Source organism: Macaca fascicularis, chromosome 12, assembly GCF_037993035.2.
Source record: "Macaca fascicularis isolate 582-1 chromosome 12, T2T-MFA8v1.1".
NCBI lineage: Eukaryota > Metazoa > Chordata > Mammalia > Primates > Cercopithecidae > Macaca > Macaca fascicularis.
Window position 1 is genome coordinate 68,060,838 of NC_088386.1, and position 23,304 is coordinate 68,084,141.

The following is a 23,304-nucleotide window of genomic DNA, read 5'->3' on the forward strand; positions in this document are numbered from 1 at the left end:
GTAGAAATGACCTGGAACAAAACATCTTGGTCCATTTTGCCTACTGATTTAGTGATAACTATGCATATAATTTTATCTTGCTCCATGGCATTTTTATAACATCATTCAGTGTAAATGTCCTGTTATTGTTGATGTCACATAATAAACACATTAATCAACCATTCTATTAATAACTATTCCTCATTCTTCAAAACTGCATTTTAGTCAAACACACCTTTTTTGAAAGTAAATATATTTCATTAAATGTTTTCATTTCCTGAAAAGTAATATATTTCATTAAAAATTTAATCTCAATTTTTTTCAGATATATTCAGTAAAAATTACTTTGGATCAGATTGAATATTAAATGATTGATATATATACACACATATACACATTAACAATTTAAAGAAGAAAAATTAGGGAGTGCTCTGAAATTCAGTGTAGTGATACACTTCTCAAGTCCTATGCAGCATATGATTTTTATTGTAGGAAACAGTCACTATGTGATTTATTAATGAAATAGCTTAATTAGAAGCACAATAGCAAATCCAGGCAACATAAATTACATCCTAGCTAATGAGAGCAGTGATATGTGTACTAGAGCCTCAGAGGAGAAAAAAAGATTATTAAATTGACCTGCTGGAACTCTGGCATATTCAAATAATAATTAGTAAAATACTTGTGACATGATTTGCATTTTATTAGTGGGAGAGGGGCATGAAATAATCTTTGGTTTATGCCTTTTAAAAATTATTCTTAAAATGATATTCTAATCTGATAATTAGATCTTTTACATATAGTGATTATTTTAAAATATGGAAGCACTGTTTTCATAGTCTTAAATTGTTAGTAAAGAGGTAGCCTACATTTTGTTATAAAATGTAAAGAGAAGATGAAAATGGACTTTTCTTCCAGTTTTACAGCTGTTCTCTTCCGTTGATCCCCACTGGCTGTTCTTTCATTTCAACCTCTTAGTTCTTTCTTAAAAGAAAACCATGTCTTTTTCCCCATAGTCCAGAGGTAGACATAGCTGAACAGAAAGCTTAGACATTCCCATTTAGTGCACTTGCTTCTTTGCGAGATTAATTGGTTTCTCTTTCTCTTTCCCTCTTCTCCAGTGTGGATTCTTCAAACGCTCTAGGTACGATGACAGTGTTCCCCGATACCATGCTGTAAGGATCCGGAAAGAAGAGCGAGAGATCAAAGATGAAAAGTATATTGATAACCTTGAAAAAAAACAGTGGATCACAAAGTGGAACGAAAATGAAAGCTACTCATAGTGGGGGGCCTAAAAAAAAAAAAAAAAAGCTTCACAGTACCCAAACTGCTTTTTCCAACTCAGAAATTCAATTTGGATTTAAAAGCCTACTCAATCCCTGAGGACTGATTTCAGAGTGACTACACACAGTACGAACCTACAGTTTTAACTGTGGATATTGTTACGTAGCCTAAGGCTCCTGTTTTGCACAGCCAAATTTACAACTGTTGAAATGGATTATTCTTTAACTGCCTTAATTTAACTTTCTGGGTTGCCTTTGTTTTTGGCGTGGCTGACTTACATGTGTTGGGGAAGGGCCTGCCTAGTTGCACTCGGGTGACATCCTCCCGATAGTGCAGGTGAGTGTAGGTGCCTCCTCAGCTACACTAACAGAGTGGCCGTCCTAACCTCGGGACTGCTGCGCAGACATCCATCACGTTAGCTGTCACACATCACAAGACTATGCCATTGGGGTAGTTGTGTTTCAATGGAAAGTGCTGTCTTAAACTAAATGTGCAATAGAAGGTGATGTTGCCATCCTGCCATCTTTTCCCATTTCCTAGCTGTGTGAATACCTGCTCACGTCAAATGCATACAGGTTTCATTCTCCCGTTCACTAAAACACACAGGTGCAACAGACTTGAATGCTAGTTATACTTATTTGTATATGGTATTTATTTTTTCTTTTCTTTACAAACCATTTTGTTATTGACTAACAGGCCAAAGAGTCTCCAGTTTACCCTTCAGGTTGGTTTAATCAGCATTAGAGTATGGGAGGTCATCACGTTGACCTAAATTATTTACTACAAAAAGAAAATCTTTATAAATGTACCAGAGTTGTTTTAATAACTTATCTATAAATTATAACCTCTCCTTCATGACAACCTCCACCCCACAACCCAAAAGGTTTAAGAAACAGAATTATAACTGTAAAGATGTTTAATTATTTCAGGCATTGGATATTTTTTAGTTTAGAAGCCTGCGTAATGTTTCTGGATTTCATATTGTAACATTCAGGAATTCTTGGAGAAAATGGGTTTATTCACTGAACTCTAGTGCAGTACTGCTGCAAATACTGTATGTTCAGGACTTGAAAGAAATGGTGAATGCCTAGTGGATCCAAACCGATCCAGTATAAGACTACTGAATCTGCTACCAAAACAGTGATTCCAGTCAGAGCATCGTGGCTTTTACATTGTTAAATGTTATTGGAACCATTTAATCAGTGAGTCGATATTCCATTTTTTATTTTGTTTCCTCCCCTATCTGTAATCCCAAAATTACTTTGGGACTAATTTAACCAGAACTTTGAATTGTGTTTTTAATTGTAAAAATGGCAGGGGGTGGAATTATCACTCTATACATTCGATATGAAACCTGATTTTTTTTTTTAATTACCATGCTTCACAATGTTAAGTTATATGGGGAGCAACGGCAAACAGGTGCTAATTTGTTTTGGATATAGTATAAACAGTGTCTGTCTTTTGAAAGAACAGAACACAGTTGTAGTGCCACTGTTTTGGGGGGCTTTTTTCTTTTCAGAAATCTTAAACCTTAAGAAACTAAGGACATTGTTTTGGTTATACTTTGGAATTCTTATTCACAAAATATATTTTGTTTACAAAAATGTCTGTAAATAAAGTCTCAGTTTCTTGCTTGGGGAACTTGTGTCCCTAATGTGTTTAGATTGCTAAGGAGCTGATATTTTGACAGTTTTTAGACCTGTGTTATTTAAAAAAAAAAGTCCCAAAAAGGGTGTTGGGAGGGTGGTTCAACAAAGAAACAAAGATGTTACGGTGTTCAAATTTATAGTTGTTAAAAATGTCATCTCAAGTCAAGTCACTGGTCTGTTTGCATTTGATACATTTTTATACTAACTAGCATTGTAAAATTATTTCATGATTAGAAATTACCTGTGGATATTTGTATAAAAGTGTGAAATAAATTTTTTATAAAAGTGTTCATTGTTTCATAACAAGCATTGTATATGTGAAGCAAACTCTAAAATTATAAATGACAACCCGAATTGTCTATTTCATCAAACCAAAGTTCAGTGTTTTTATTTTTGGTGTCTCATGTAATCTCAGATCAGCCAAAGATATTAATGCCAAAGCAAATGGGACTGAGGGTTTTTTCTTTTCACTGTTTAGTTGATCCTCAAGTCTTTAATTTTCCTTATGATTAAAAGAAACCTACAGGTATTTAACAACCTACAAATTGGGAGTTGTCTTTGGATTGAATGTTCCACTTCACTGCCTGTCCTTGTAAGGATAGGGAATTACTTAGCAATGATAACCTGGCATTAAAGTTCTGATGGCTAAGCTGCTTCCTTCTTAGAACACGTTTTGGATGTGGGAGCAGGCTAGCTGTGACATGTGTCATATTAATCACCAGGACTGGTTTGGCAGAATCAACTAGTCAGAAAATATTTTCTTTAGCAAAAGATCTTAGATTTGCGTTTTATGAAACTTCTCTAGCTGGATTATCACAACCTAATATAAGAAAATGTATATATATATGTGTGTGTGTGTGTGTGTGTATATATATATATATAATGCCTAGACAATATAGCATGCCCTGGCCTGAATAAATGTCCAAGATATTAGGTAATAGCTTTCTACTATACTTGGCATTACATAAAATTTTGGCCCTCTCGTTTCTTTGAAGATCAAACAAGTGTTACCACCCAAAGAAACGTGATTGGCACTTCTTAATGATTTGGGCAGGTGGCTGTGAACCTTTTTAGCCTCAGTTCACATATTGGATATACCCAGATTAAATCACTACAATAATATGTAATCATCATAACCTCATAGAGCCTATCAGTAGCTGTGGTTTGACTAGGGCTATGGCATAAATGACAGTCTAAGTCACGGCCCATCCAGTCACAGTGCCTGTGATTCCAGCACTTCCCCTCCCTCTCAAAAAATACAGGAACGTCTACCAGCAATTGTATTATTACAGGGTTATCCTTGGATCTATTTGGATTCACAGAGGAATCATTGCAAACACTGATACTTCATTATTGATTGCAAATTAGTTGCTGCAAATTCAGTGTGTCATGCATAGTTACGGTTTATGCTTTTCCCTGATGGCTGAGAATATTCTAGCATGTGGTGTTGACATAAATGGGGAATGCTTTAAAGATAGTCCAGACTGCCAGCTGTGGTGGCTCATGCCTGTAATCCCAGCACTCTGGGAGGCTGAGGTTCCTTGAGACCACAAGTTGAGACCAGCTTGGACAACATGGCAAGACCCCCATCTCTACAAGAAATTTAAAAATTAACCGGGTATGGTGGTGTACACCTGTAGTCCTTGCTACTTGGGAGGCTGTGGTGGGAAGATCACTTGAGCCTAGGAGTTTGAGGCTGCAGTGAGCTATGATTGTACCACTGCACTCTGGCCTGGGCAACAGAATGAGAACCTATCTCTAAAAAAATTGTCCAAACCAGGGAAGTAAGGATAAGATCAAGCCTTCTACTCTAAACGAAAACATCTTAATGAGAAACTGGTCTCTAGTACACTATCCCACAAAAGGACAATGTGGGAAGACAAACTGGGATTGAAAGACTTGTTTTCAAGGAGGGAAAGAGATGGTCAGTGGTTGGGTTCCACATAAGTACATCCACAGGGCTGCGAAAACAGAAATGTGGAAGAGTTGTCTGATCAACTTGGGTAGCATAAAGTAAGTGATTACAGGCAGTTCCTCAAGACCAAAGGACAGGGTCCGACCACTTGGAATGAGGAAAAGGTGAGGGTCAAAGAGGTGAAGAAAATTAACTTCAGAATGATTTCAAAAGAGTGGTTATTGCATGCTAGTGGGCATCTGTTCTTCCCGTAGTTTCTGATTACAGTTAGTAGCCAATAAGTGCTTTTTCTCTCCTGTACCTTAAACCGGTTTTGCCAGCTCCAAAAGGCATCTCATCCAGCTGTTGGAAGGTGGGAGAGCTGTACACTAGGAGCTGAGGCCAGGTCTATGGAGGTGCTACCAACAGACCTCATCTAGGAGGAAAATCATGACGGGATTCATAGCCAAATCCTCTTGACTCAGGGTAAATGAACTGTAAAACACAAGCCAGAGGAAGGAAACTGATGTGGTCCAGTGCAAGGGTGGACCAGACACCACAAAGGGCAAAACTAACCAGTAATGGTTGATGATTACACCGGAGTTGAGGGAATCAAGTGGTCAAGTGCAATTTTTGTAGCAGTCAGCAAAGTGTAAGTGCCTCAATCTTCTCTTCCCCTGTAGCCATCTCCCAGTTAGGCTGCCTGTGCTGGGGTCATGGAAACAGTTCCACGCTAGGAGAGGTCAGATAAATTTCTTACTCTTCAGCCTTCTAGAACATGTGCCAAAAATCTCAAGAAACTACAGGGTCAGAATGTGCTACCTTTGTTATCTCAAAAACCAGCAATTAAGTTTTCAGTTCAACAACCAGTAAGTGGATTTAAGTGAGTGTTCTGTTAAGATTCTGTCATTGTGAGAGGGATGTGATTTAATCATTATTTTCCAGTTGGAAGTAAACAGATGTTTACAGATGCTAAATTAGGCTCTGGGGATATACATAAGACACTGGCTCTGACCTTTTATAGGAAGCTTATAATCTAAAACTACAGATGGTATTGACAAGCATAAGTGAATTCACTTTTTATAGGTAGCAGAATTTAAAACCTTGAGTTAATATATCAATGACTGACACATAAATTCAATACCTGGCCGGGCGTGGTGGCTCACGCCTGTAATCCTAGCACTTTGGGAGGCCAAGGCAGGCAGATCACATGAGGTCAGGAGTTCAAGACCAGCCTGACTGACATCGTGAAACCCGTTTCTACTAAATACAAAAAATTAGCCGGGTGTGGTGGTGGCACATGCCTCTAATCCCAGCTACTTGGGATGCTGAGGCAGGAGAATCACTTGAACTGGGAGGCAGAGGTTGCAGTGAGCCAAGATTGTGCCACTGCACTCCAGCCTGGGCAACAAGAGCAAAACTCTGTCTCAAAAAAAAAGAAAAAGTCAATACCTGACGCTTTGTGGGTGGAACTTGCCCCTAGAACAACCCCATTCCCAGAAAATTTAGAGTCCTTCTCAACCAAAGAAATACATATTTCTTAAAATCCTGATGGCTAGACAATCTGCCACACTGACTACATGAGAATCTGAGTGCGAGACCTAGGAATTAGCACTGCTTAAAGCTCCCCAGCTGACCTGTAAAGTGCAGCCAGGATTGAGAACTGCTTTAGAGATTATTGGATGTTGTGAATATTTATCAAAATAATATGCTCACTGTGTGAAATGCCTCATTCCTGTTTGTGGTACTTCCACTGCACCAGTAACAGGAGCTGAGAAGCTAGAGATGCATTTGCTATAGGCAGGGAGGCAGCTGAGCAGTGCATAAGGGCATGGCTCTGGAGCCATGCTGCAGGTGTGAATTAGCTTCACCTCTTAGAACATAACCTTGGGTGGGTTACTGATATCTCTGTGCCCAGTTTCTCGGCCTATGAAATAAGATTGGTTACAGTACTCAGAGGTTCTTTTTTTTTGAAATGTAGTTTTACTCTTGTTGCCCAGACTGGAGTGCAATGGCGTGATCTTGGCTCAGTGTAACCTCTGCCTTCTGGGTTCAAGTGATTCTCCTGTATCAGCCTCCCGAATAACTGGGATTATAGGCGCCTGCCACCATGCGTGGCTAATTTTTTGTGTTTTTAGTAGAGATGGGGTTTTGCCACGTTGGCCAGGCTGGTCTCGAACTCCTGACCTCAGGTGATCCACCCCTGTTTGGTATCCCAAAGTGCTGGGATTACAGGTGTGAGCCACTGCACCCAGCCCAGAGGTTCTTGTAAAGAGGAAACTGGACCATCTGGAAGTGCTTATTAAATGTTAGTTTTATATTTACCCTTGTTTATTATATAGAACTATAAAATGTTAAAATGGGAAGGAAGCATGGAAATCTAGTTTTACTTCCTCATTTCACAGATGGGGAGATAGTTTATTTTTATTGTCACAGGAACCTTTTGTCTCCTCATTCTTCAGTGTCTACCAACTTAAGTCTTATTAGTGGGTGTTAAAACTACAAAAAAAAAAAAAAAAAGGTGAACTCTTTAAAGTCCTTATTAACATAGATCATTTTGAATGACAAGAGTGACCTTATTTCTATGTTAAATTCTGTTTCTGCCCTTAATACAGTGACCATAATGCTGTCTTTGGTTGGGGTCAGAAAAACGACATGTTAAGATAATGAAAAAAGCATCTTGAAATTGCTAGGTACTGATTCTTTGTGTTGTTTTCTCCCCAACATGAAAGAGTGTGAAAAGACAGATTCTCTCTGTGAACCTTTTCTCAGAGTTCTTTATACACCATTGATTTCTTTGGTTTCCTTTAGTGGGAAGGCAAGCCGCAGTTTTACTGCTTATTACCTTTACTGCTGTGCAGAAGAGGAAATGCTCACAGAGCTCATCATGCACCTCAGTTACACCATGTGTGTTAAGACCAGAATTCGTTACTCGAAGAACAGATTTGAAAACTCCTGCCTCCCACATGTCACAATAATGCATGGACTGAAAGACTATGTAAAGGCAAAAAACATATATATACATGCATTCTTCCCTAGGAAGACTGGGGGACTACCTGATGCCAAGATGTCCTCAAATTGCTGATGGAACTGAAGTTCTGGGGTTCCTACGTAACTGAGGAAGTCACTGGTGGTCAGGAAATCTCAATTAGAGAAGTTAAGTGCAGTCTTTCTCAAAATTTAACATGCCTAAGACTCACCTGAAGATCTTGTTAAGATTCAGGTTCTGATTTAAACAGTCTGGGAAAGAGCCTGAGCGTCTACATTTCTAACAAGCTCCAGGTGCTACAATACTACTGATCTATGGATTATTCTTTGGGTATCAAGGGTCTCTAGAGTCAGTCTTTATTCAAGTCCCTACTGTGTCACTTTTTACTGTATGACCTGGGCAAGTTTAAATGCCTGATGCTTTAATTCCTTCACCTGTAAAATGGTATAAGTAAGATTATAACCTAGGCTGCCAAGGAATATACACCAACTTATATACCTCTCCACAACTTCCAAATCCCTAACATGCTCAAATGTGTGAATAAAGACTGACTGGGGTGCAGTTAAGTCTTTGGTTTATGTAAATATATAGCTTTCACTGTCTTGACAGGATAGCTGACGTTTATTGTAGGCTACTCTTATAGGCCATACTTTTAAGATTCCTGCCCTGTGAGAAGTAAAATCCCATGACAGTGAATAGCATTACAACGGAATGGGAAACAATGTGCCAGTTCTAGTAGCTGACCCATAGAAGCAGTAACATGTTGATCTGGTTATAAAGACTTCTCTAAATCAGTAACAAAACAAAAACATTGAAAAGGTTCAGGCTGACTCAAAGAGAAGCTTTTGCAATTTGACATTTCCTTTCTCAAGCAGCAATTATTCAGTGTTTCTTTGCCTGTGCCCACCACGATCAACCCAAGTACTCATGCCAGAAAACAAACACACATAAATTAATAAAACTCCTAAAGCCACTGTGATACGTATCTGTGGAACGGCTTGCTCTATTCCACACTTTTTCTAGTTAGAAGGGCTGAGGGGCTAAAAATACCTTCCCAGACTCCCTTGCAGCTAGGGTTGTACATATGAATTAATTTATTTAGAGACAGGGTCTCACTTAGTAGCCCAGGCTGGAGTGTAGTGGTGCAACCTTGGCTCACTGCAACCTCCGCCTCCTGAGTTCTAGTGATTCTCTCACCTCAGCCTCCCAAGTGGCAAGTAGCTGCAATTACAGGCACCCACCACCCCACACGGCCATCTTTGTATTTTTAGTAGAGATGGGAGTTTCAGCATGTTGGCCAAGCTGGTCTCAAAGTCCTGACCTCAAGTGATCTGCCTGCCATAGCCTCCCAAAGTGCTGGGATTACAACAGTGAGCCACTGCACCCGGCTGAAATAAATTTAATTCTATGACTTGCATACCTGTTCACTTGAGATCTGAAAGATGGACTCATGGTGGCTGTTTCTCCTAGCAAGCATGGCATGGAGCCCCACGATTCAATGTTGAGTGTCTTCCAGCTTTCTGAGCCATCATCAGAGAAGGCTTGTGACCTCTTGATTCCGTTTTCCTGACCTTGGATTACAACTTCAAGTATCTGCCTTCAATCCTATTTTGAAAAATAAAAATGAAATCCTAAGCCCCCCAACCAAATAAATGGACCCCCTCTTTCCCATAGGGACCCCCGAGTAATTTCGAAAACGCTCTGAGTTTAAGGGATGCTGCATCTCCCTTTTGTGGTTTTGACACAACTGACCAGCATTCCTTCTTGATAAGAGACCACTGAAGTAGCTCTGGCTAGTCTACATGTGACTCATGAAGGGGCATGAAGCTCCATTGCATATGTGTACATTTCTCCTTTTGTAAATATTCATGATTCTTATTGCTGGCCACTCTGTTCAGCATAGACTACTGTTCCCTTTGCCCCCCTCAAAGTATCTGTTTCTAGCTCCTGGCCAGAGGCTATCCTTCCCAGTGTCAGAATGGTCACCCTGCCAGCTACAAGCTTTTATGAAAAATAAAGCTCTCCTTTCCAAATTTATAAGCTTTGTAACCAACCAATGGGTTCTTGCCTACTGCCCAGATAGAGCCCAATTTATCAAGACAGGGGATTACAATAGAGAAAGAGTTTAATGCATGCCTGTGGGGATTCAATCAGGATAGTGGGGAAAGATGCATAAGCTCTCTTGGAAGAGAGATGGCAAACCTTCTTGGAAGGCCTGGGAGAGATGCATAAGCTCCAGTAATAAACTTGGCTGAAGGCAGCCTTGTCCCCCTTAAGTAAATTAAAGTAGAAACAAAGGAATGTGGGGAGTTTATCTAACTACCTTGTTTATTCATGCAGTCCTAAGACTAACCTTTGATTTACCATGGGTGCTTAACTCCTTTCTACTCAGGAGGTCCACAATGTCAATTACCCTTCAGTGGTGTTTACTCATGACCTTTGTCAATTTACTGAATAAATGCAAGTCTGGCTGACTGATTGATCAAGGACGCAGTTGCAACTGTTTACAGCACTCTGCTTGGAATCTGTAAGCAGCCTGTATGCTCAGCTGGACTGGCAAAGCAGAATATCTGTGTGTCAGTGTACTTTATTCATCCGTTGTTGGGTCTGATGCCCCGTGTGGGGATTGCTGCGAAGGGAGCGCGACGGACTCCCAGAAATGAAGGTGGAGAGGATGGCGTGGTCAAGTCAGTAAAACAGTTAGTCATTGGTGCCCGCTTGGGATTACCAAGTTTGGTGGGGGATTGTTCAGGCTGAGATTTCATCATGGGACAACAGTTATCAGTTCAACAGAGACAGTATATAAAAGTGTTGAAACAGTTACTTAAGGCTAGGGGAGCATCAGTTTTGTAGGCTCAATTAAGAGACCTAATGCAAACTGTTGTCTCACTTAATCCATGGTTCCCAGAAGGACCGCTAAATGTAGATGTCTGGCAAGAAGTGGGGAGAAATCTTAAACAATGTTATGCACAAAGGCAAAGCGTCCCAGGAACAGCTTTTAACGCTATGGGGTTTAATTAGAGCAGCCCTGGTTCTGTTATACACGGAAGAGCCTAAAAAGGGGAAGGAGGAAGAACCATCTTATCGCCTCCTCTCCCCTCAGCCCTGATATCACCAGGCCAAAATAACAAAGAGGAAACAGAGGTTGTGCCTGAGCCACCTCCTCCAATAGATAAGAAAAAGAAAAAGAAAAAGAAAAAAGCTGTGAAACCCTGTCTTAAGCAGGCAGCATTAAAAGGGGAGCTCTTAGCCTGCCCAGAAATGCAAAATCAGCAAGGCAATCAGGTACCTAAAGAGTTGTTTAAAAAAAAAAAAAAAGCATTAGAGGCTAAAGCCAGGCGGTCAAGCGAGCAGTAAGCAGAAGGAGAGGCTCAGCAGCAAGGAAGTTCGCGAAACCAGAGCCAGCAAGTGCTCCTGGGAACTCTGTCCACACGGAGGCAGCGACAACAAAGAGCCAGGCCTAGCACTCCGAAGTTAGCCTGTTAGGGAGAGGCCAGGAAGCGCACGCGGGAAAGTCAGCCCAGTGGGCAATAGCCACCTGGCAGCAAGGGTAGGAAGTGTCACACGCGAAAAGCGGCCCAAGAAAAAGCAGTGCCTTTGCAAGCGCAAGGCAGCCGCCACCCCAGGACCCGCCTGATCAGCTCTCCAGCTCTGCAGGCGGCCCATGGCAAAATTTCATGTGCTCCTTGTAGACGAGAGACATCCCAAATTATAATTCTATGCTAAGATTTAAGTAAAATTTCAGAATTTGAAAAACCTCTTCTGATAATGCCCACTGTTACCTCTCTTTTACCCCTAAGGTGACTCTCTCCAAATCCAATTTAAGTAAAACAGTAACCTCTAAAGGGAGAGAAGTTACCAACGGCCCTTAGTTAAGGAGCAATTAAAGCAAACTTTACTCCAGAAAAAACAAAAAACAAAAAACTTCCTGATTACAAGGTTATTCATTTTATGGATAATATTCTACTAACAGCCCTTGGAATTGGCCCATTTTCGTCATTCCCAAAAAGTCTGGGAAATGAAGACTTTTGCATTACTTACATGCCATTAATGCTAATTTACAGCCTATGGGACCCCTTCAACAGGGCCACTCATCCCCCATGGCGATTCCTCAAGATTGACCTATAATCATTATTGACTTAAAAGATTTTTATCAATTCCTCTAGCAGAACAGGACAGATAAAAATTTGCGTTTACAATACCAGCTATCAATAATGAAAAGCCAGCTTGTCAATTTCATTGGAAAGTGCTTCCTCCAGGAAAGCTAAACAGTCCTACCATGTGTCAGTATCATGTAAATCAAGCTTTGCTCCCTAGTAGAAAAGAATTTCCTGATTGCAAGATTATTCATTTTATGGATGATATTCATGATATTCTACTAGCAGCCCGAACAGAGCCAATACTTTTAAATTTATATTCCTCTGTCATAAAGAATTCAGAGCTAAGAGGTTAAATCATTGCACCTAAGAAAGTACAAATGTCCTCTCCTTGGAAATATCTTGGGTACATACTAACTTCCTGGTCAGTAAGACCTCAAAAGGTTAAATTAAATACTAGCAACTTATACGCCTTAAATGATTATCAGAAATTATTGGGTGATATTACCTAGCTCCACCCCACTTTGAGGATTCCTACTGATTAACTACAAAATCTGTTTTCTATCTTAAAGGGCAATCCGGCCCTGGATTCTCCCAGATAGTTAACCCCTGCAGAAAAAAGGGAAACTGAGAAAATAGAGCAAGCCATCTCTCAGAGGCAGCTAGATTGCATTGATCCATGGTATTCAATTCAGTTGTTTATTTTTCCCACCAAACACCCCCCTACAGGGTTAATAGGACAGATAACCCCAGGGCTATGCTTTCTAGAATGGGTTTTTTGCTCACATACCAGGACTAAAACACTATCTCCGTATATTCATCAATTCAGGCTGTAAATTATGCAATCAGTTGCTAGGTTATGACCCTGATGTCATCAGCATTCCTTTAAGCAAAAAGCAGTGCGAATCAGTATTGTCCTTATCGACAGATCTGCAAATAGTTTTCTCTGATTATATAGGACAAATAGAACACATGCTTCCTGCTGATAAACAACTTCATTTCTTATCTCATACGCAGGTAATATTACCCACAAAAATAGTTCACTCCCCCATACCTAATGCTCTAACAGTGTTCACTGATGGGTTTGGTAAACATGGAAAAGCGGCAGCCTTGTGGAGACTACACAATTCAATCACTCGATCTGGGTTTACTAGCAATCAGAGAGCTGACATTGGGGCTCTGATACTTCCACGGCCTTGGAAACTTTTTCCACTCAGCCCATAAATATTTTAAGTGACTCGGCTTACTCAGTATATTTGCTACAAAATCTTGAAACAGCTTTAATTAAGTCCACTCTGGAGCCAGCCCTGTGTGCTCTTTTTCTCTGACTTCAGCAATTGCTAGATCAGCATACACACCCTCTTTTTATTACACACATTCGAGCCCACAGCTCTCTGCCTGGCTCATTGGCTTATGGCAATGAACAAGCAGACCTTCAGGTTATAACATCACTGCTTGAGCAAGCCACCCAATCGCATCAATTTTTCCACCAAAATTACGGAAACTTATCTAAAGAATGTCAACATATACAAAGGCTGGCTAAACAAATTATCCTACAATGCCCAGATTGCCAGCTCACAGGCACATCCCCTCCTTCCACAGGTATTAACCCTAGAGGACTAGAACCTAACCAGTTATGACAAACAGATGTTACACACGTCCCTAACTTTGGAAAACTTAGATACGTACATGCATCTGTTGATACTAACACCCATCTAATTAGTGTACATGCCCTTCCTGGAGAGTCTATTTGGTATGTCATTAAACATCGTCTTTTAAGTTTTGCATTTATGGGATGGCCCACAAAAATTAAAATGGATAATGGTCCAGCTTATACCAGTTCACAATTTCAACAATTTTGTCACATGTGGAATATCCAACATTCCACAGGGATCTCATATAACCCCCAAGGATAAGCAATAGAACGTGCCCACTCTTAAAAGTATGCTCAAAAAAACAGGAAAGAAGGAGTATGGGTAAAAGACCCTGCAACACTATTGGCACAAGCCTTATTTACCCTTAACTTTTTAAATTTAGATGACAAATTTCAATCAGCTGTAGAAAAGCACGTTGCTAAAACCTCTCAAGGCATAAAACCTGCAGTTTGATGGAAAGATGTAAATAGTAATGTGGTCCAAATGAATTATTAACATGGGGAAGACAGTATGCTTGTGTTCACACCCCCTCAGGTCCTCTTTGGATTCCAGCATGACACATCAAACCATACCATGGCATGGCTAGGACCCAACCCGGTACCAGAAATGAAAGAGTTAACCCTACAAGACCCACAGACCCAGAAGATGCGGCTTCCGTGGATGACACAAGCCCCAGATGTTACCTGGGGGATGCTGAAGAGGACAACTCAGGAGGCTGAACAAATGCTCCAGACACAGACAGCATTTACTCCAGATAATTTGTTTCTTGCTATGCTTTCCGTTGCACATTGCAACTTACGTAGGGTATTAATCCTTTTTATGCTCTCGCTTTGTTTGCAACCTGTACCTGCTACACTCTTTTGGGCTCGTATCTTAGACCTGCCTTTCTTTTGCCCTGTCACCTGGGCAGACACTCCCTTCCCAGCCTTTAATAATGTGACTACTTGGCTAGGAGGGATAGATTTACTCCCAGTAGGGTCCCTCAATAATGGCACACATTGGACTAAAGTGCCAAATAACACTACATAACACTCCACTATCCTCCCACTGTGTGTAAGTTATAAAGGTTCTAACCCTTACTGTGTACCTGTACCTGCCCAAAAACAAGTATGGCTACATCATGGCAAAGGAAATGCCTTAACATTCTTTGCTGCAGGTAGCCTCAAACCAGGCAATGCAATCAATGCTGCTTTCCCAAACATTCCTTCCAGTGCTAAAGAACAAAGCCAGAAAAGTAATGGATTCCACTTTAGCTGGAATGTCCGTCATGGGAAACAAGCCCACAGCCTCCAGTTAGGCAATTATAACATCTTAGACTGAAGCCCCCATGGCCGATTGCAGGGCAGCCTTACTAATGTCTTCGTCCATTATAGCATCAATCACAGTTTCATAGCCACGTCTTGTTCCCCTATATTTTGGGCCAACGGGGGAATATCTCAGACCCCAGGTAAAGTCCATGCCAACCCAAGGCACCTTATGGTGCCTGGGACATCTCAGCACCTCCCTTAACATCTGGCATGGGACATATCATAATTCCAGTCATAACTATACTATAACCTTTATTCATAATCACACTCATCAGTGCCTGATTTCCACTACCCATCCATATGTTTTCCTTATGGGAAAAAACATTTCCATTATACCCCAAAACTCCATGTTTGTAACCCAGGTGCAGGGATAGGCTGGTTTTCCTCATATATCACTAACCACAATACATCTAATTTAAAAATCACTAGTATTATGGTATTAAGGAGACAATCTGAGGCATTTCTACCAGTCAGTTTGACACACGATTGGCAAGGTTCCCTGCCCTTGTCACGTTAGAACGTCCTCTGTCCCAGGTCAGACACAAAAGATTCATAGCTACACTTATGGCCTTTATAATCTCAGCCATAGTCATCCTGGCAACTGCTAGTGTTGCTGTTGCATCTACTACTGAGTCAATATAAACAGCTAGCTTTGTAGATAATCTGGCCAAAAATGTGTCTAATGAACTTCTCTTACAGCAATGTATGGATCAAAAGATACCTGCATGACTGTAAGCCCTTGAGGCTGCCTTAGAATATGTGGGGGAGTGACAAGAGGCACTGGCATTCCAACAGCAATTAAACTGTGACTGGGGCATAAACATATCTGTGTCACTTCTCTACCTTGGAATCAATCAATACATAGTTGGGATGAGGTAAAACACCACCACTGGGGAATCTTTCATGACAATTTAACAGCAGACATAAAGCAACCTAAAACTAAAATTTTAGAATCCCTTCACACCATATACCTACACACCCAACAGCCATATAGAAGGGTGTGCAAGATCATCTCTCCTGGTTAGACCCCCACTCCTGGGGGTCACTCTTTGACTGGAAAAGAATGTTGCTAACTGTACTCATGATTGTATTATGTTATTTGCTAATTCTAGGATGCAAAGCCAGAATAAGAGCAATAACCGCCACACCGGACAAACCTGTTGTTGCATACATGTACACTCTCCAGTCAAAAAGACCTGATGCAGAAAACAAAAAAGGGGGAAATGTGGGTGTTCAGTCAGGATGGTGGGGAAAATTATAAGACGCAAACCTTCTTGGAAGGTCTGAGGTGTTTGCATAAGCTCCAGCAATGAACTTGGCTGAAGGCAGCCTTGTCCCCTTAAATAAATTAGAGTAGAAACAAAGGAATGTGTAGAGTTTATTTAACTAGCTTGTTTACTCATGTGGTCCTAAGACTAGCCTTTGATTTACTGTGGGTGCTTAATTGCTTTCTGCTCAGGAGGTCCACAATGTCAATTACCCTCTAGTGGTGTTTACTCACAACCTTTGTCAATTAACCTTTACTGAATAAATGCAAGTCTCTCTGATTGAGGCCATGGTCGCATCTATTGATAGCACTCTTCTTGGAATCTGTAAGTGGCCTGTATGCTCAGCTGGACTGGCAAAGCAGCATATCTGTGTCAGTGTACTTTATTCATCCGTTGGTGGATCAGTGTCTGCAGGACATACCCCTGCACATGCCCAGTCAGCCAAAGGGGAGATCAGAGTCATTATTCAAATCCGTCTCTCCAAAAATTCGAAGACTGAAGTTTTTTAAGGATAATTTGGTGGGCAGGGGATTAGAGAGTGGAGAGTGCTGATTGGTTGGGTCAGAGACAAAATCATAGTGGGTTGAAACAGGTTCTTCTTGCTGTCTTCTGTTCCTGGATGGGATCACAGAACTGCTTGAACCAGATTACTGGTCTGAGTGACAACAGCTGGTGCACCAGAATGCGAGGTCTCAAAAATATCTCAAATACCAATATTAGGTTTTACAATAGTGATGTTATCTCTAGGAGCAACTGGGGAAGTCGGGAATCTTATGGCCTTTATGGACTGTGACCTCCAGGTTATATGTAGGTTCTAAGTTATACCGAGGGCTTAAGAAATACCCTGAGAGATGTGGGCCATAAGGCTGCACCACTGTCACTCTAGATGAAAACCAGTGTTCCAAACCAAGGAATGATTTCTTTTATTAAGGCCTTAATGGCTTCAGAAGCTCTTTCTGTCCAACAAAGAAAAGCCCCAAACCAAGGTATCCACAAACAAGAGTAGGTATTTCAAGTTACCTGCTATCCTTGACATCATAGTAAAATCAATTTGCCAGTTCTCTGTTGTTCCTTCACCCCTGGTCTGAACGCCTGTGTTAAGTGGGGAGGGCTAGTTTTGGTGTTGTTCTGGGCAAAGAGACATTTTTCTATAACCTTCCGAATGGTCCTGTTTGTATGTGAACCAGCAATGTATTTTTTTATCCAATTGGAGAGTGGCATCCCTACCACACTGGGTGGAGTCATGATTACATTCAACAATGTCATTCCTAAGATATTCCAGTGCCAGAATTGTTCCTCTCTCATTGTATATCCATCCATCCTGAGTCCTCTGATTGGGGTCAAAACCCCAATCGAGTGCTCTTTTTAGGTACTCATCTGAGTATATGGAAGGCTCAGGGCCACAATCTATTTTAGGTAGCAAAGGTATCAATAGCATTTGGGGGCCTTTTTCCTTACTATTTTCTTCGTGGCCTCATCTATGCAATATTGTCCTTTGCCACCAAACTCTGCTGGTGCCCAAGTTACTTCCTCTGCGCTAAAATGGCATTTAATAGGACTATAGTTTCTCTAGCATGTTTTTAATTATTAGAGGTTAGTAGTCCCATTTTCTTCCAGATGGCCTCATGAGCATGAAAAACAGAGAAAGCATATCTAGAGTCTGTGTACATGGCCACTTGTGCTCATTTACCTAGAAGGAAGGTTCCAATGAGGGCTCTGAGCTCCCTTTTCGGTGCTGATGTTCTGGAGGGCAGTGCTCTGGTTTCTAAAGTCTGTCAGTGGGTTACCACCACACACCTAGCTTTCTATTGTCCCTGGCCCATAAAGCTGTTCCTGTCAGTGAACATCTCTAGGTCTGGGCTGTCTAGGGGTACGTCTGTCAGGTCTGGCCAGCTGGAATGAACTTCTTCGATTGTTTGTAGATAGCTGTGCACAAGTTCAGATGGCATTTGATGAAGCAGGGGGCAGGACTAAGAGTAGAGATGGCCCTTCAGCATTACATTTGGGTTGTCTGAAAGGATGACCTGACACCTGCAGAGTCTCCCAGAAGTCGGCCAGTATCCTCCCTTCTGTTCCAGCAAGGAGAGCACACAGTGGGGTGGGTGCACTGTGGTTGGTTGGCCTGATGTAAACTTTTCTGCTTCCTGGAGAAGGTCACAAGTGGCAGCAACAGCCCAAATGCAAGGAGATCATCCTTTTGTGACAATGTCCAATTGCTTTAGGAAACAAGCAATGGGTCTTTTAATATTTCCTAGGTGAAGGTGTCCCGCTGGTCAGGGACCAGGTTCTTCTGCCCTTGGGAAAGCTCGAACCCAAGATATTACTGCAGGCTGAGAAATCAGAGCCTTTTTCTTGGATACCCTGTACCTTTGTTCGGCCAGAAAACTTTAGGTTCAATATAGTGTTTTGGTCGGACAGCTGCTGGGTGGTGCTGGCAATTAAGATGTCATCAGTATACTGCAATAGAGTCTCATTCTTTAATTGCAAGTCTGGGAGGTCTTTAGCAAGAATTTCCCCAAAGATGGTAGGGAGTTTTTAAACCCCTGAGGGAGAACTGTCCAACAATACTTTTACTGTGCTTCAGTATCTAGGTCTTCCCATTTAAAAGCAAACAGTTCTTGTGACTCTGGGCTCAGGGGGACGTAAAATAAGGCATCTTTTAAATCTAAGACTGTGAACCAACTGAGTTCACCAGCTGGGGTTGTGAGTAAAGTATAGGGATTAGAGGCCACTGAGTAGATACCTTTTACCATTGATTGACAGCCCTCAAGTCCTGAACAAATCTATGTTTCTTAGTCCCAGGCTTCTGAACAAGCAGAATAGGCATGTTACATGAGGACTAGCAAGGCCTAATGAGTCCAAACTGAAGGAAAGTACACAGCAGAGGTTGGATGTCCCTTCTCACTTGTTGGCTTAACAGGTATTGTTTTAAGCATGGCTACGTTGTTCCCACCTGTACCTTGACTTGTACTGGACGGCTGTTCTGGCCCTTCCTGGTCTCCCATCTGCCTATGCTTCCCACGGCAACCTGCAGGGCATAGGCTTGTTCTGGAGGGTACGAAAATATTTACTTGTACTGCGATGAAAGTAACTTTGGCATTTACTTTAGTTATGAAGTCATGTCACAGCAGAGGAATGGGGCATTCAGGCATATATAAGAAGCTGTGCTTCAGGTGGGTTGGCCCAGCTGATATTCTAAAGGTTGGAGGATGGTCTCGTTAAGGTTTCTCCCAAGACCCTGGTCACTTTAACAGTTTCTGAAGCGTTTAGACAGCCAAGTAACTAGCCTCAGTGTCCACCCAAAAGTCCAAAAGTTGATTTCCCACTGCCATCATGACATGGGACTCCATGTGGGAATATGGAGAGTGATGCTTGGGTCTGGAGGAACCACAGGGCCCTATCATTCCTGGTCCTTATCCTAGGTATCTTTAACCTCAGACGTCTCAGCTATTTCAGGCATCTGGTGAACAGGGAGGGGGTTTTCCCTAACGCTGTTCTTTTTACAGTGTGGATAGTCTTTTCTCCAGTGGCCTTTTAGCTTGTAGTAAGTGCACTGCTTGGGACCTACATTGGATGTCACCCTTTGTTGGTCTGGGGCTCAGTAGGGGTCCTACCTGGGATGAAGCATCTGAAGGAGATTCACGCTGTGGTCCTGGGACCCCTCGAGTCACAGCCACAGCCAGAAGGTTAGCCTGATGTTTCATCTTCCATTGTTCCTTTTAAAAAATTATCTGGACTGGGCAAACACTCTAAAGGCAATCTCCATTAACTGGGACAGGGATATACCCAAGAGCCCCATCCATCTTCTCCAACTTTCTCCAAATGCCAGGAGCACTTTGGCTGATAAAGGTCATTATTTATCATTTGTTGGTACTTCTAGATCATGTCTATATACCACCTATACACTTTAAACACCCATTCCAAGAATTCTGAGGGGCTCTCATTAGGTTTCTGCCTAACTTCCTGAACTTTATTAAGACCTTTGTAGGCCGGGGACAGTGGCTCACACCTGTAATCCCAGCACTTTGGGAGGCTAAGGCAGGTGGATCACCTGAGGTCAGGAGTTTAAGAACAGCCTGGCCAACATGGTGAAACCCCATCTCTACTAAAAATACAAAAAATTAGCTGGGCGAGGTGGTGCGTGCCTGTAATCCGTTACTCAGGAGGCTGAGGCAGGAGAATCGCTTGAACCCAGGAGGCAGAGATTGCAGTAAGCCGAGATCGTGCCATTGTACTCCAGCCTGGGCAACAGAGCGAGACTCTGTCTCAAAAAAAAAACAAAAAAAACCTTTCTGTTTCAGCACTCCTTTGCAGAGGCCAGCCAGAATGCAGTTGCAGTCTTGATAAGACTAAATCTTGATAAAGCATTCTCCATTTACATTCCATTCCCAGTCTGAGGTGGGTACAGCCACCTGTGCAGCCATTCTTACCAGGTTACCTGGGACCTCATGCATGCAACCAACTTCTTCCCCGGCCTTATTCAGGACCATTCTCTGCTCTTCTGAGGTCAATAAAATACAAAGGAAATTTTGTACATCTGCCCAAGATGTGCTTGGGTTGCAGATATCAAGAACAAATCTTCCATCCTCCTCAGATTCTCCAACTATGTGGGCACGTTATTTTTCCAATTAAACAAATTGAACGTGGAAATGCAGAGTAAACCCAGATAAGCCCCACTGGCTGACCTGTGACAGCGTCAATGCCTCCTATAGGAATCTGCTGAAGAGGGAATTGCCTTCCCTGAGCTGGAGGGGCACTATGGCCGAATCTGGTTTCCTGTCAGAGGTGTGGGGGTAGACCATTCCTATTGCTCCTGGCTTCTATTCCTGCAAAGGTGGGGAGATCAGGGAAGACTGGGAGATCAGGGAAGATGGGAACCTCAGCTCAGGTGCTCATAGAGCAGCCCCAGCTGCCATAGGTAGGAGGAGGAACTGAGGGCTCATTTAACCGAGCAATCAAAATGTCATCATTTTTTTCCTGTGACTCAAAAAAAAAAAGGCTTTTTTCCACTGCCAGTTAGTTGGGCCACAACCTTACACGTTTTCTGCATTGGTTTATTTTGCCAAAGTGCCATTAAACACTGTACATAGGAGGTCCCATCCCATTTCTCTTTCCTTTTACAAAACAAATCTAACTCCAAGATTCTGTGGTGACAAACAGAACCCTGACAAGGCCATCATGCATTCTTAATCCCACAGGAAACTATGCCCAAGTGGTGTTACAGAGAAAATAAACTGCTTACAGGTCAGTGGGTAATATCCCCAAAATTTCCACTTCTTGGGGATACACACCAATGGGTTCTCCTCCAGTATAGCAGACATTTGGGTCCCCATACTTCTGTGTTTTTATCACAACTTTGTCTCCAATGTTCAAATAAGAGTCTCCAGTGGTTTGTAGGGACACCCCATCCATCAGATCAAGCCCAAAACAAGTTTTCCGTTTTCTTGGCCCAAAAGGAAGCCCAATATGCCAGAGGGTGAACTTGGTTCTAGTGGGTCAAAGAAAACAGCACATTATGAGCAGGTATAGGCATACAAGAGGGACTGAGGTATTTCCCTGTTGCAGGAAGTCAGGGATCCTGAACGGAAGGACTGGCTGAAGCCACAGCAGAAGAACTTAAATTGTTAAGATTTCATGGACATTTATCAACTTCCTCAATCAATACTCTTGTAATTTCCTATGCCTGTCTTTAATCTCAATCCTGTCATCTTCATAAGCTGAGGATGTATGTCGCCTCAGGACCCTGGGATGATTGCATTATCTGTACAAATTGTAAAACATGTGTTTGAACAATATGAAATCTGGGCATCCTGAAAAGGAACGGGATAACAGTAACTTTCAGGGAACAAGGGAGATAACCACAAGGTCTGACAGCCTGTGGGGCCAGGCAGAACAGAATCATATTTTTCTTATTGCAGAAAGCAAATAGGAGAACCATCACTGAATTCTTTTCCCAGCAAGGAATAACCCTGGGAAAGGAATGCATTCCCAGGGAAGGTCTATGGACAGCCACTCTGGGAGTGTCTGCCTTATGCGGTTGACACTTATAAGGGATGAACTAGGCCCTGGTCTCCTGCAGTGCCCTCAGGCTTGCTAGGGTTAGGAAATTCCAGCCTGGTGAATTCTAGTCAGACTGGTTGTCTGCTCTCAAACGCTGTTTCCTGTTAAGATGTTTATCAATGACAATGCGTGCCCAGTGGGACATGGAACCTCATCAGTAATTCTAATTTCACCCTGGCCTTGTGATCTTGCTCTGCCTCTCTGCCCTTGTGATCTTTTATTGTCCTTTGAAGCATGTGATCTTTATGACTTACTCCCTGCTCATACCTCCCTCCCCTTTTGAAATTCCTAATAAAAATGTGCTGGTTTTGTGGCTCATGGGGCACCATGGAACCTGCCGATACGTGATGTCACCCCTGGAGGCCCAGCTGTAAAATTTCTCTCTTTGTACTCTATTTCTCAGACCGGCCGACACTTAGGGAAAACAGAAAGGACCTACGTTGAAATATTGGGGGCTGTTTCCCCCAGTATAAAACAGCACATTAAGAGAAGGTGCAGGCATACAAGAGGGAATGAGGTATTTCCCCACCTACCACATAGCAACTTATAACCACCCTCCCAAAGTGGATTCTGGAACATGTGTTCCCACTGTTGATCTCAGTATAGAAACCTCTTTGCTGTCCAACAGTAGCCATAAGAGGGCAGACGCAACCAAGGTCGGGGGCCACAGTCAAAGCAAAGCAGCTACCACCCGGCCACGCACACCTATCTACAGACAGGACAGGTTGAACGAAACTCTCCAATATTAGATTTAAATTCCCAGGCAGAGAATACACACAAAACAGTACACAGACATTAGTTTCTTTGCCAGGGCCCAAATACTTACCTGGAAAGGCTCAAATTTGCCCCCATTGACTCCTATCATTGTTCCACTCAAGGTGGGGAGGTATGACCTCTGACCAGGAATTCGTTAGTCTCACAAAGCCCGTCTGGTTCCCAGGCAAAAAGGAGATTTAGGGAAAGCACTATTATCATCTTTATTTCAAAGTTAAACTATAAATTAAATTCCTCCTACAGTTATCTCAGCCTGTGTCCAGGAATGAACAAGGGTGGCTTAGAAGTTAAAGGTAAAATGGAGTTGATTATATTAGATCCCTTTCACTCTCTTGTGTGTGTGTGTGT

General features: G+C 42.1%; 1 protein-coding gene and 2 long non-coding RNA genes across 7 annotated transcripts in view; 1 reads left to right on the plus strand and 2 right to left on the minus strand.

Annotated features, from left to right (window-relative positions):
- ITGA6 (integrin subunit alpha 6) overlaps positions 1 to 3,283 on the plus strand; it is a 79,647-nt gene extending 76,364 nt beyond the window's left edge. For all 5 annotated transcript variants that reach the window (XM_074009459.1, XM_045367264.3, XM_074009460.1 and 2 more), the window contains one exon: positions 1,101 to 3,283. Coding sequence is in view for 3 of the 5 variants with exons in the window: in XM_045367264.3 (XP_045223199.1) it covers positions 1,101 to 1,262 (162 nt within the window). In the remaining 2 variants the exon portion in view is untranslated. The remainder of the gene's footprint in view (positions 1 to 1,100) is intronic.
- Positions 1,096 to 5,269, minus strand: LOC141408189 (uncharacterized). Its single transcript, XR_012421241.1, has 2 exons — positions 5,129 to 5,269; positions 1,096 to 1,152 (listed from the first exon to the last, which is right to left on the minus strand). It is a non-coding gene; the product is annotated as an uncharacterized lncRNA (long non-coding RNA).
- Positions 5,270 to 9,283: 4,014 nt separating this feature from the next.
- Positions 9,284 to 23,304, minus strand: part of LOC101925725 (uncharacterized) — a 33,737-nt gene continuing 19,716 nt past the window's right edge. The window contains exon 3 of the long non-coding RNA XR_010579923.2: positions 9,284 to 9,400. This is a non-coding gene — a long non-coding RNA (uncharacterized lncRNA). The remainder of the gene's footprint in view (positions 9,401 to 23,304) is intronic.